Here is a 12639-nt window from a genome sequence, read left to right as displayed (position 1 = left end):
ATGTCAGCATAGCCACAAAGAGCCAGAGAATAAATTTTTACTGAAAACACTAAATGGCTGGAGTTGTCTTCAGCTTCCCTTTAAAGGGAGTCTGCTGTATATTGCCGCGAATCTTTGTAGCGTTCGTTTGTAGTATTTGTTTGTTCATGCTTCAAGGCTGCCGACGCGCCGCATTATCGCTTCGTTTGTGACTCAAGACGTGCCTAGATTTATCTCGATTGATCGCATCCGGACGGAGCCGATTCTAGTTTGCGCCAGAAGGTTCTAGTAACTTCCTAAGCTTTATCTCGAATGTTCGCTATCACCTTTAAAAAGAGCACGGCCGACAGCGGCGGGCATTCTGTTGGACGACCGCCGAGCACGCTTGTTGCTACGCCACCGCCGAGTGATTCAGTTCTTTGCGGGCGCAAGTCAGCCCAAATAAAGAGTTCCGTTTCGAAGACATCCTCGTTGTTTTCCTGTTCGCCGGACTGCAGTCACCACTACGCGACATCTGGTAAACGAACGCTACAAAGATTTGCGGCGATATTGTTTCTTGATTGGCACTGATGCGTTGACTTGTGTGCCCAAGTTGCTACTGTACAGGTGCAGTATAGTTGTTTTGGTAGCCTGTCCTGACAGTTAAACCTGCCTGGAGACAATGACGAGTGGCTGCTGTTAATTTTGTTCAGTGCCGGGGGCAGTGCCTGGTTTGTGTCCTAGGCTGGGAGGAAGGTGCAAGTGATGGGTGTTACTGGTGCAGGTACCGACTGGTGGGGCAAGGTGAGATGGAGTGGCGCACCATCCGGGTGTACCCAGACAACGCCATCACGCTGACCATCCACAACCTGCAGCCCGAGTCCCAGTATGAGTTCCAGGTGCTCTCCCGCAATGCCTTTGGCGATGGGCTCTACAGCGACATTGTGCGCGCAAACACCACCAGTGAGTGCCGCCTGCGGGGGCTCCTTTTTGAACACACTTGGTGCTGTTTGGGAGGTGTCACTTGAGAAGTAGACTTCAAAGCAGGGAATGCTATTCACACTGAACATCCACCTGAACAGAGCTGTGCAGGTAGAAAGGAATTGTTAATTGTAGTTATATACTTCTTCAAAATCTACTTGACCTTAGCAATTGTTCAAACACTTGAGCTTGCAATTGTTTCTGCTTGAAGTGGTAAATTTGGCCTGGCTCTGATTTCTGCTAGCCCTGTTCTGCTTTGTATAGTTGGTAGAATGACTGTACTGGTGACATGGTAGTCCTGAGTTTTGACAGCACATTTTTTTTTTTATAACGAGAAAAAACAAGCAAGGAAAACTTGTTTTCTTAGGAATTCCAAAATTACAGTCGAACCCAGTTATACCGAACCAGACGATCATGCGGGTGGCGTTCACTGTATCAGATGCTCATAGTAAGTGGACTCCATATTACAGCCAATCATCCCCTTCTATTTCTTCAAAGCAGACCCTACCGTTGCACTTTCTAGGCTTTCCATGGCGGTTATGTTCTTCTCGCCGAGATATTTGCTGCCAACAATCTGCTTCAGGGACAGAATAAAACTAATTGTGCTTGTAGCGTCCATGACAGCTGGTGGCAAATTGGCCACATTAATCAGATTCCTAGCGGTAGAGGAGTGCTCATACTACATACAGTGGCTTCATCAGAGCATGGCTCTGCAATGTTGTTGTCTGCGCATTCGTAGTCATCTGTGGCAACATCTGGCCAGCCATGACGCGCTGCCACAAATTTACTTGTGTCTGACTGTACGTGTCTTCCACAGCATTATCTATCTTTCCTGGGCCCATGCAGCAATGAAAGTTGTGCAGCGCATGAGTGCAAAAAAGTGTTTCGGCTGCACCGTGTACACCGATCGGCCACCGTACACCTGCATCCTCACAGTGATCCGCAGGGACGCGAGAAGGTTAAAAAAAAAAAAACATGCACTGGCCGCAAACACACCGACTGCTGACATTCAAACAGTGCACCGTAGAACGCTGCGCGCTAGAAAGTATCTGTGGTGGGGAGGCAAACCGGAGACGGAACGAGCGTTCTGGCGATGATGCCACCAGCAACAATAGAGCAGCCACCGACATGCGTCGTGTCGTGCGTCCGCGGTTCCATGCCCTGTGCTGGAGGCTGGATGACACCGCAGAAAGTTCAGCGAACTTGACAGCGCCGTGTCAGTGCGGGTTAAAGATCCCCGTGGTCGAAATTATTCGGAGACCTACACTGCGGCACCTCTTTCTCTCTTCTTTCACACCCACCTTCCTTCTTTTTCTTATGGTGTGGTTCAGTGTCCACTGAGATATGTGAGACAGATACTGCGCCATTTCCTTTCCTCAAAAACCAATTTACCATTTTAGTTATCCAAGATAGCAGACGACGGCGCAGGCTGCGGCACGCGACATTGCTGCTCTGCAACGCTGGCTATGTAGCTTTTGTGGCCATCCAGTGGATGCGACAAACATCCAACTGCGAGGTCTAGTGCACATCCATTAGTAGGGGTAAAGAAGCACTTTTGGTGATCTATAGAATATCTTCAGTGTGTTCCATGGACAAATTAGGATATCCATTAGAAGAACATTATATGATCATGGATATCCCATGGATGCGTCAAATATCCAACCATTTGATCTAATGCACATCCTATGCTAGAGGTACCGATGCATTTCTGATGGTCTATGGAACATCTCCGGTGCATTCTGTGCACTAATTGGGATGTCTATAAGAAGTACACAATATTCAGCACTAGGCATTCTTAGGATGTTCAAAGGACATAAGTGGTTATCTGGGGTGCTATCTGGCTCTGCCTGAAAGGGGTAGTGGTACAAAAGTGGGAAGCCGAGTGGGGCAGGTTACACATATCACGTGACCAGCGTGGCCAGCAAAGCATTCAAACTTTTCAAATCGCTGCTGTTAGTTGATCCACGAGCATGCACGGTGGCTTCACTTCAGATGCTGCCACTGTCTCGCATCCACATTGCTTCTGCGTGCATTTGGGTTGCTTCGTGCAGCCGGTGCACACGCAGGTAATAGTTCGCCCTGTAGACCGCTGGTGAGCGCTTTGCCGGTGCCCAATGGGCACTGAAACTTCTTTGAACGTCCTATGGACGTTTAGGACGTCCATGGGACGTCCAAGAGAATTCCAGTGCCCATTCGGTGGTTACATACACTTTCAGTGCCACCTCTTGCTTTTTTTGGTTGGCAGGTTCTGTCCAGGCGGTGTCGAAGGACTGAGAGACACTCTTTGGTCTCTGCGCTAAGTGGGAAGCGCGAGTTTTTCGTCTTTGAGGGTGAATTTATGGCACCTCCTTGTTCTATATGACTGAGTGGTGTGGGCACAGTTGTTTGTTATATCTGAGATGGATTGTCATTGCCCCAATGTGTATTTTGATAGTAGCTCCACACTCGTTTGTAATAAGCGAGTGGTCATTATATTTATGGCCATTATAAGTGGGCTCAACGCCGCCGCGGTGGCTCAGTGGTTATGGTGCTCGGCTGCTGACCCGAAAGACGCGGGTTCGATCCCGGCCGCGGTGGCTGGAATTTCTTTGGAGGAGAAATTCTAGAGGCCCGTGTACTGTGCGATGTCAGTGCACGTTAAAGAACTCCAGGTGGTCGAAATTTCCGGAGCCCTCCACTACGGCGTCTCTCATAGCCTTAGTCGCTTTGGTATGTTAAACCCCATAAACTAAACTAAACTAACTGTAATTGCTTTGGCTGTCTAACAGACATCTACAGCACATATAATTTTTGCAGCAAAATAGGGTCCCCTTGACCCATGTATATTTTGTGCCTTTTCATGTGAAGTGCGCCTTGCATAATGCCTTGGCACAATCAGCCTCAACACATTGTGCAGCTGTCGCAATTGATGACAAGTAGACGGGCAGGAAGGCAGACGAATTAAGGTTTTTCAAACGAAGTTTTTTTTAAACCGAGCTTAAGCACTATGAGAGACTCGACAGCAGTGGTAGTGGTGTTTGCAGTTGGCAGCTGAACCAAAATATGTGCCACACACCTCTTGGCTACACTCTGTTTAAGTATGACAAACTTTTTAGGTAGCATATGTGTAAGGTAGAGACAATCTTGACCATATCATATAAATACACATTGCAGTCTTGATCATCTGTAAATAAACTAGTCATGTTGTGATAAGGCTGCATGAAGAAAAATGAAAATTGACGACACTGTGTGCCAAAGGCATGAAAGTAACAGAACCAATTGACTGAACAAAGAAAGGACAGTAAGACTTCACGGCAGTATCCATGGGAAAGTTACACACACCTGCTGGTCTTTCAGTTTTGTCAAAGAGTGTTTAGATCTTTAACTGTATTGTTGCACACATATCCGTCATTAAATTAAGTGCTGTTGGGCATCTTTGCATAATTCTCTTTTGCATTTGCACAGATGAAAAGATTTCAAATGCCTGGAAATAAATGTTCTGGGCCTGTGTTGGCTGGTGCCTTTTTGACGCCCAGAAATGAATCCTGAGGACCCGTGTACCTCCTATGTTCATCCAATGTTGATCTTTGCACAGGGACGTGTTTGGATTTCTGGTCTGTGTCCCATTGGAACAAGTCCATTGGAGCCATGTTTGAGCACATCATTTATTGTATGCGAGCACTGAGAACTGTGCCTGCACTAGGCATCAGAAAGTTAAAGGGACAGTGAGGAGAGCACTATTAATATTTTTTTTTAGCAAAATCCGATAGTTCGGCATGTCATGGCTTTGTTGCCACTTGGCCGGCTGCGAAAGATGCGTTTATTTCTAAGAAATTTGGATTCGAAGTTGAAAAAGTTTTTCCCGCCGCTCTGATTCAAACTTGGGATTCTCCTGTGACGACACAGGACTAAGTGACGTAAAACATGACGTGAACATGACGTAACGCAGACTCCGTGATTTCTGGCGGCCAGCAGTGCGGCCTAGTAGCAGCTGAAAAGAAAGCTACCGCCAGCCGCACGTTGAAGGCATCTATCGGCTATTGCGGCCGTCACTACAGTCGCTTCGCTTACGTTTGCACTGGCGTTTTGCCAGCTTTACGATGGATCTCGTTCTCGAAGTCGTCAACGAAGTTCTCGCAAATAGACACCTTTAGCATACCGTGTACCTTAATTGTTACCGCTAGCGGAATACCGGGAGCTCGCCTAACGCCGGTGAGCAGACGCTGATTGGTCCTGATGCTTCAGGCGCGTGCGTAGCTGCCGGGCACGTGGCGCCATCTGGCGACGTCAAGGAGATTTGCGCATACATTGGCTGCGCCTCAGTGATTTGTGGCTTCTCGGGTCCTAGAGTTGCTAGAGCCTTTGGTTCTAGCAACACTGCTTTGTCCTATGACGCTATCACGCTTGTACTTGCGAGTTTGGCCTGTGGCGGCGATACCTGTATTTTGGTTCTTGCTCTTTTCTATGTTACAAGAGCTTTGTTGTCGGTATGAGTGGCGTTTTCGTAATCAGGAGCTGGTATTCTGTCGATACAAGCCAACTTCAATTTCTCCTCAGTGTCCCTTTAAAGAATAGACAGCAGCTGTCCCTCCTCAGTGCTTTGAAAAGAGCTCTGATTTTTTGCATGCTAGTTTTGTTCCTCTGTGCGGCGCCTCGTTTATTTTCCCAAATGAGGTTGCTGGCTAAAACTGAGTTGAATGCATGTGCAGAGTGGAATTACATTGAAGGGGCCTACCCGACGGACGCCTACGGTTCCACTTACATCCCCACTGTGAACAGGACCCCGACAGGTAGGAGCTACTGAAAGTTTCATATTTCTGGCAGATTTCTTGCTGTTGCCTTTAGTATGAACTGAAGCTCTCTGTATCTGCAGGGTGAGACATATAATTTTAAGGATAACTGTATGCCTCATTCAGCCTCAATGTTACCCTTTTTCGATGGTTCTTTGCATGTTCCTTGTGTTCGGCTGGAACGTCAAAGCACATGAAAAAGATAAATTGTAGCTGCAAAAACATAAAGGAAAGAAAAAGGGAATGACGATAGTATTTCCTTGCACATTTCTGCCCAAGCTTGCAATGGTAATAGTGAGTTACCCACTGAGCTGTATACATAATAAGTGGGTCTGCTGTCTTTGTTGGACGCATTACAAAGCAAAGATGAAATAAGAACGAAAGCCATGGATCTATTGAAATGGTAATACAGGGGGCTATATAATGAGGAAATGTCACTTTCAGCACTTACCTATTGGCTATTTCTGTGACATAGGATGCGACTAAAGATGTTGGCAGGCAGGCATTTGCACTCGCTTCCTAGTGGACCACAGACATCTGAGGAGTACCCAACAAACAACAGCCAGTTCAGGCATTCAGTGGACATCTGTATAAGTTCGGAGTGCAAACATTATGTGGAGTACTAGATATTTAGACATGCTTTGGACATTGCAGCGCAGTCCTCATAAGCGAAATTTCAATGGGATATGTTTAGAATATAATTAACTTTGATATGGCACGACCATCATAGTGACCATTTGACACCTGAAATCAAATGTTTGCTCAAGTGCAAAAAATGTGTTCTGGGGCTTGAGGACACCATTGCTTTATATGCTGTATTTGGCCACCTCACGTACAGAGTAGTAAAATATTTCAAAACAGTATTGTCCCACTAGCTGGCACATACCTACACTATGGTCATCTTTGCCTTTTGTAGCCTGAAAACAAGATTGCTGTTTAATGCCGATAATTCAAAAGAATTTAGCTTTCCTTTGAACCAAACTTTGCTAGTTTCAAGAAGGAAATTGGTACCTTCAGTGCAGTTCTGTAATCAGCTAAGATTGTTTATTCAAAAATATATTTGTGTATTGATTGCGATCTGTGGAGTGCAGTATATTTGCCTCTTGGCATCCTGTTCAAAGGTTCGTCGTGCAGTGCATTCAACTAAGCTCATGTTAAAAAGTAATGCAAATATAAGTTCTTTGCTTTTGTACTAGCAGATACTAAACTCTACACGATTTCACCTGCATGCAGAGTAGGACTCCCTTAAGTCAGGAATTTTTGGGCAGTGGTAAAACCTCCTGACCAAATTTCTGCTGTCTTCTAGAGGATGTACCTTGTCAAAAATTTTGAATCTATCCTCTTGAGTGCACTTGGAACACTCAAACCTACCTGAACAATTAATAAGCACTCATTCTAGAGAACATGCATCATTTACTGAGCTTCCAGATGTTGATGTGTATTGGTGGATAATTTCTTAATGTCTTTTTTTGTCACAAGGTGTGCATTTCTTGGATGCCAGTTGAATATTTGATGGTATTTTTTCAGGTAATCGAGTGTCAAAGTAGTTGAAGGCCTTTCTTGCTGGGAATTTCCTCTTTGTGCAAAAGGAGGTCTTCTTGCACTTGCAACTTACAATGCAACTGCATAGGCAGATTTACCTAATAGTAGTTGCTACCCAACTTCTAATCCCTCCTTAGATTATGAGTTGGAGAGCAAGCAGCCTCAGTAGTGCTTTATCGTTGCTGTTCATTATGGCTGCGACAAGGCCCAAATCAATGGGTTTGAATCTGCATTCTGGCTGTTAAAAGACAATGCATGTCTCAGAAATGTCTGGTCAGGGGCACCCCAATGCTAACGTCAGGCGCACTTACATTTACGGTTTGGAAGGCACTGCAGTTCCTGACCGCCAAAAATTGACATCCCATGTTTGCTGACTGGATGTCCCATTTTGGACCTTCAAGCAATCTGGGTCAGATCTGGAAGTGTTACAAACGGTGTGGCTCCCTGTCATTTGGACAGAGACTCTAGACTGGGATAGCTGTGTGTTTAGTTTTTTTTCTAGTGAGTTGAACAGCTGCTCTTTGTGAATAGACACTGGCGCATTCACCTTGTTGGTGAGTTCAGTGCTCTCATCACTATATACAGCTGTCTGTTTAACATACCTGGAGAAGCACTTTGTTGTAACTTTCACGGATGCAATAGCACCATTGCAGAGCGTCAGTTTAGGCAGTTCGGGCTCAGATGCTGGATTACAGTATTAGCGCGGGAAGCGGTGTGCATCTCAAAAGGTGAGCTCACTGAATAGCTGGCGGCACATTTATGGTGTCAGAATGCTTTATGTCACCATCTGCTTGGCTGGTGGGTTGTGTTTCATCTAGCTAATGCATGTCGCTCAAAGGAAGCATTATTACATGAATAATGAGTGGTTGTTAAAGCAAAACAAAGTGGCCACATGTTTTTTTCTTGGACCTTTGCAGATCAGGCAACCTGCATTGCTTAAATTCTAGCTTTGTTAATGGTAGCCTAAGGAAGCATTTGTGTGACGTATAGCTGTGTACAGCTTGTGACTGTTCAATTTTTCTCAGAATAGAAACACGGCGAAGAAACGCGACTGCACTGTGGCATCAGTTTCTTGAAACCAGATAGCACCCATTTTTGTTTGGATCGACTGGGCTGCTTTGTTGTTTGAAGACATTCCTTGGTCTGTTTATTTCACAAATCTGTTCTTTAAAATCTTTGTTTTTTCCTTCTTTCAGTTGGCATGGGCTTTTTTGCTTGTTTGGTGCTCTGCATTGATGTCAAAATTGCTCTCCTTTTGCTGTGTAAGTTAAGAAAAGACAAATTTTTGATGCGTTTGATTGTTAGAATTTTGTTTATGTATTATTATTTTTTTGCATGCATGGAGCCAACTTTTGATGTTTTAAGTTCCTTTCGTGCTTGCCCCCCCATGTCTTCTTTTGGTTTCTTGTGTTGCAGAAAGTTGGTCCTCCGCTCTTGTGCCTGTTGTCGAGATGGTGCCGGGCTAGCTTCCTCGTGGATCTCTCTCTGTGTGTGCCTTTCTGTCTGTTCCCCCTTGCCTCCCTTGTGCTGCTGAACATGTCTGCTGCTGCAGGTTGCATGCCTCCACCACGGCAGCTTTGCGTATGCCGCCTCACACGGTGATGGGCACACCAGGCAACATGGCACCGCAAGACTTCTGTGATGTCAGGACACCCTGGCAGCAAATGTTGTGGTCGCACGGTACCTGTACATGCCAGGGCAAGCTCATCTGTGTTGACCAACTGAGCGAAAACAAAGCAGGAACAGGCAGCTGGTTGATGAAAAAGATATACTATATCTAATGAAAAATATTTGAAAATACAATTGGAACAATTAAGATTCAAACAAAAACCATTGTATTTCTGAGTGGTTCCAACGTGATCACTGGATAGGCGGGCTGTGCAGCAGCCTGTGCTTGTGTTTCTTGCTTTGCCCTGCTCCATTTGCATGCCACTTGCCCTGTTGTTCGTTTTCCCCACTTGTCGTGCCTTTCCTGATCCGTGTGCACAGTGTGTGCTGCTGAATGTGGAAACTGAGACAGAGAGGGACATATGAGGGGGACCCACCGACCTGCTCGCCTGAGTGTGTATCATCATTTATTGCACTGCTTGTGATGAAAAAGCCTGATGGGCGAAGGCTGAGTTGATAAGTAAAGTAACTCAACAGCTGTGCTGCAGGATTAGGTGACATCAGAGGCATGTTCCAGCTGACAATGAGGGCGTATTATTCGCCTCTGTGTATGATGCCCAGGAGAGTAAGGCGAGGGTGCAGTGATCCTGCTCGAAGCTGAAACTGCAGTTGTGCTGAAGCAGAAATAGGAATTGAAATACCGTATCTTCCGGTGTATAAGACACAACTTTTTTTTTCAAAAATCTTGCTGGTGCGTCCTATACAAGGGTGTGTCTTATACATGAATTTTTCGTTTCTTTTTACGAGTTCATAAATCACTCAGAATCATGTTCAAGCTTTTTTCACCAAAAAATATCACAACCAATTACGCTGTTGTAATACGGTTAATACTTCAACACGGGGACTGCAGTGCGCAACTTTTTTAGGTGAACTTTATTATGAAACGGCGGGGATGACGATTTCTGAGATCATAAACACGCGGCCGTTTCGGAGGCCCCAAGCAAAAGTAATGTGAAATGCCAAAAGATGGCGACAATCGCGCTTCTTGCCATTGTCAAGAAAAGCCGGCGTTTTTTTTAGTCATCCTTTGCAACTTTGTATGCTCCGTGTGCGTAGTACGTACGTGGTGTGAAGGGAATGTTTCAGCCGCGTTGCCTCCAGAAATGGGCGAACTTTTTGATAGCGCATCCAAAGATGAAGACGTCGGAAGGTTTTAAGTTAAAATAAAATGTTGTTATCGACATAAGGAGAGTCCTTTCGTTTGTTTTTCTTTTTTTTTTTGCTAAAACGTGGGAGGATATGGCATGAGTGTTGCGTTTTTTTGATCACTTAAGAACTTCTCGCAGTTACCGTGCATTTCGCGATCGTCGCACAGGCATGTTTAATTAAGCTACACTAGCCTAACTGGGTAAACTGTGGTGCGTCTTATACACGGGTGCGTCGTATATACTAACTTTTTCAATGACAACCTGCATATATGGCGGGTGTGTCTTATATAAGGGTGCGTCTTATACACCGGAAAATACGGTATGTATGCCATGAACCGCTTTGGAAGCTGTGCACTGAGTTTTGAGAATGTGGAGGCTGCTTGGCTATCTCTAGTTTACATCATATCGTGGGAATGTTGCTATAGTCGGGTACAACTCAAGAACGAAGAGGCTTTGCCTCGTCAAAGGACCCCTTTCCAGCCAGCCACTCCCTGCATTGTCATGGTAGCAGGTTCGTGAAAATCGTCGAACGCCATTGGCTGAAAGGAGGGGGTCTTTGACGGGAAAAGCCGCTTCGTTCTTGAGTTGTGTCCGACTTTAGTTAATACTTACACAGTACTAATGCCGAATAGAATTTGTTGACAGTGGGCAAAAAACTGTTGCCTGAAATTGCCCCGCAAAAAAGAAAAAGAATAATAAAAGAAAAAAAGGTTGAAAAGAAAACTGAGACAACATTGTACTTGTTTTGAACAGAGCTAGAATCATTCGAAAAAAAATAGTAGATTGAACTGGTTTGCAGTTGGTACCAGTTATGCTTTGATAATCCCCTTTTATTTATTTATTTTTTCTGCTGCAGTGAGAACATCAGATATGGGAGATAATAATGATTTAGTGTGACCGAGTGGTGCTGCCATTTAAGTAGATTTTCTTTCAGCAGTATGCGACAAAAACAAAGAGGAGTTGCAAGGAAAAAAAAAGGCATAAGCTGCACATTGAACAGAGTTTATTGTGGCTTAATTACCTTTTCCTTTTGAAAGAAAATCTGGTGGGCATTATTGTTACTTGCAGAGCCTCGCAGTTTCACTGGACAGAGCTTCTGCAAAGGGTAGGCTAGCATTGATGTTTTCATTTTCGAAAGATTCTCCGAAAGTGAGCCCAAGTTAGCCCGGCAACTGTGGAACCCACAGCTGTCAAGTAATGTGCATAGTGTTGCAAAACTATTGTGCCAAATGCATTCAGTCAGAAAAAAAAATAAAAAATTTTAGCAGTAGCTTTATGTAGTGCAGTGAGACAAGATTGGTCCCGAGATGGCGCTAGGTGTGCTGCTTGAGTTTTTCAGTGCGTAGTGCGTTTCCTCTGCCTGTGGCTTGCTCTGTGGTGTGCCCTCTCTCCGACCACTGGGTCCAGGGGCAGAGCCCCACGGCCTGACGTGCAGCCCCTTGGCTTCCCCCTTCCTCCTCCTCTTCCTCCTCCCCATCCCCTTCCCCGCCTCCCCCCGCGCCGTCACCTTTGCCAGGTCCCAAGCCGTCTGCGCCTCGCAATGTGACGGTGCGCGAGACACCTGCCGGGGTGCTGGTCACGTGGCAGCCACCAGCCAACTCTTCGGTACCAATCGCCTTCTACTGTGTCGAGTACCGGTCACCCGACAAGACCTGGGCCCGCAGCACCAACATCATGACCGGCAGCGAGTACACCAGTCAGTTGAGGCCCTTTCTCTGCTTGTTTGTATACCGCTTCAAATCGGCTGCTTCACCTGATTACAGCTGAAGCTTGAGAATGAATGGGAAGGGGTGCACTCTTTAGTGAGGTTGTTGGATGCACTGGTTGTTTGGACAGCCATGCCATTGGTGGTGCTTGCCTTCTTTTTCTGTTTCTTATCTCACCACCGTGTGCATATTCATCTTGCGATCACATAAGAGCCATCTTCCCACAAACAACTGAATTGGGTGTTTTTGAGCGCACTCTTTAGCCTTCCAAATCATTCAATTCAATTCAATTCAATTCTTTTTATTATCATTTCTTCAGCACAGTACATAACATCACTGTCTGGATCCTTAGCCAAAGGCTAGTTATGGATCCATGCAATAAAAGCAAAGAGATTAGTGAGGACAAATGCTTTCTACTGCATGCCAAAATAATACACATAAGAATGGTGGAAAAATGCAAAGCGTACAAGCAAGATTATTCTGCTTTCAAAAAAGTGATTGACTTATTAGTCAAGTAACTTCAATTATTTTATTTATTCAATGCGATGCTATGTAAAAAATACTCTAATAGGTGGCAACGATGCTAATAATGTACAGTTGGTTTCATCCGTGTACAGGATTCCATTTTTTTTATTCTGGGTCATGAAACAGCCAGTATATATGAAATATGTGTGAAGGAAGCCAACAGCTTTGTATCACCTGCATATCAAGTCCTTATATTGGCACCAATAACAGCACATTACATGAGGGACTGGTAGGGAAATATTCCTGTTGCTTTGGCGCCGCCGTGATATTGTGAATGTATATGCAGTCAGCACATACAGTGGCACTTTTGTTATGCAATGCAGAATGGGCCTGAGTGCTTGG

The 12639-nt window shown here is 45.2% G+C and overlaps 1 protein-coding gene across 3 annotated transcripts in view; it reads left to right on the top strand.

Annotated features, from left to right (window-relative positions):
- The window catches only part of LOC149340024 (protein turtle-like), a 65255-nt gene that overhangs the window by 37316 nt on the left and 15300 nt on the right, over nucleotides 1-12639 (top strand). For 2 of the 3 annotated variants that reach the window (XM_089548768.1, XM_089548767.1), the window contains exons 11-13: nucleotides 743-921; nucleotides 5628-5708; nucleotides 11502-11762. In XM_089548768.1, coding sequence (XP_089404894.1) covers nucleotides 743-921; nucleotides 5628-5708; nucleotides 11502-11762 — 521 coding nt within the window. The remainder of the gene's footprint in view (nucleotides 1-742; nucleotides 922-5627; nucleotides 5709-11501; nucleotides 11763-12639) is intronic. The other variant, XM_089548769.1, reaches the window with a different exon arrangement.

Source organism: Amblyomma mixtum, chromosome 6 (assembly GCF_055824585.1).
Source record: "Amblyomma mixtum isolate Tamu chromosome 6, ASM5582458v1, whole genome shotgun sequence".
Taxonomy (NCBI): Eukaryota; Metazoa; Arthropoda; class Arachnida; order Ixodida; family Ixodidae; genus Amblyomma; species Amblyomma mixtum.
Note: the sequence above shows the minus strand (reverse complement) of the source record. Positions and strands in the feature narration are given on the sequence as shown.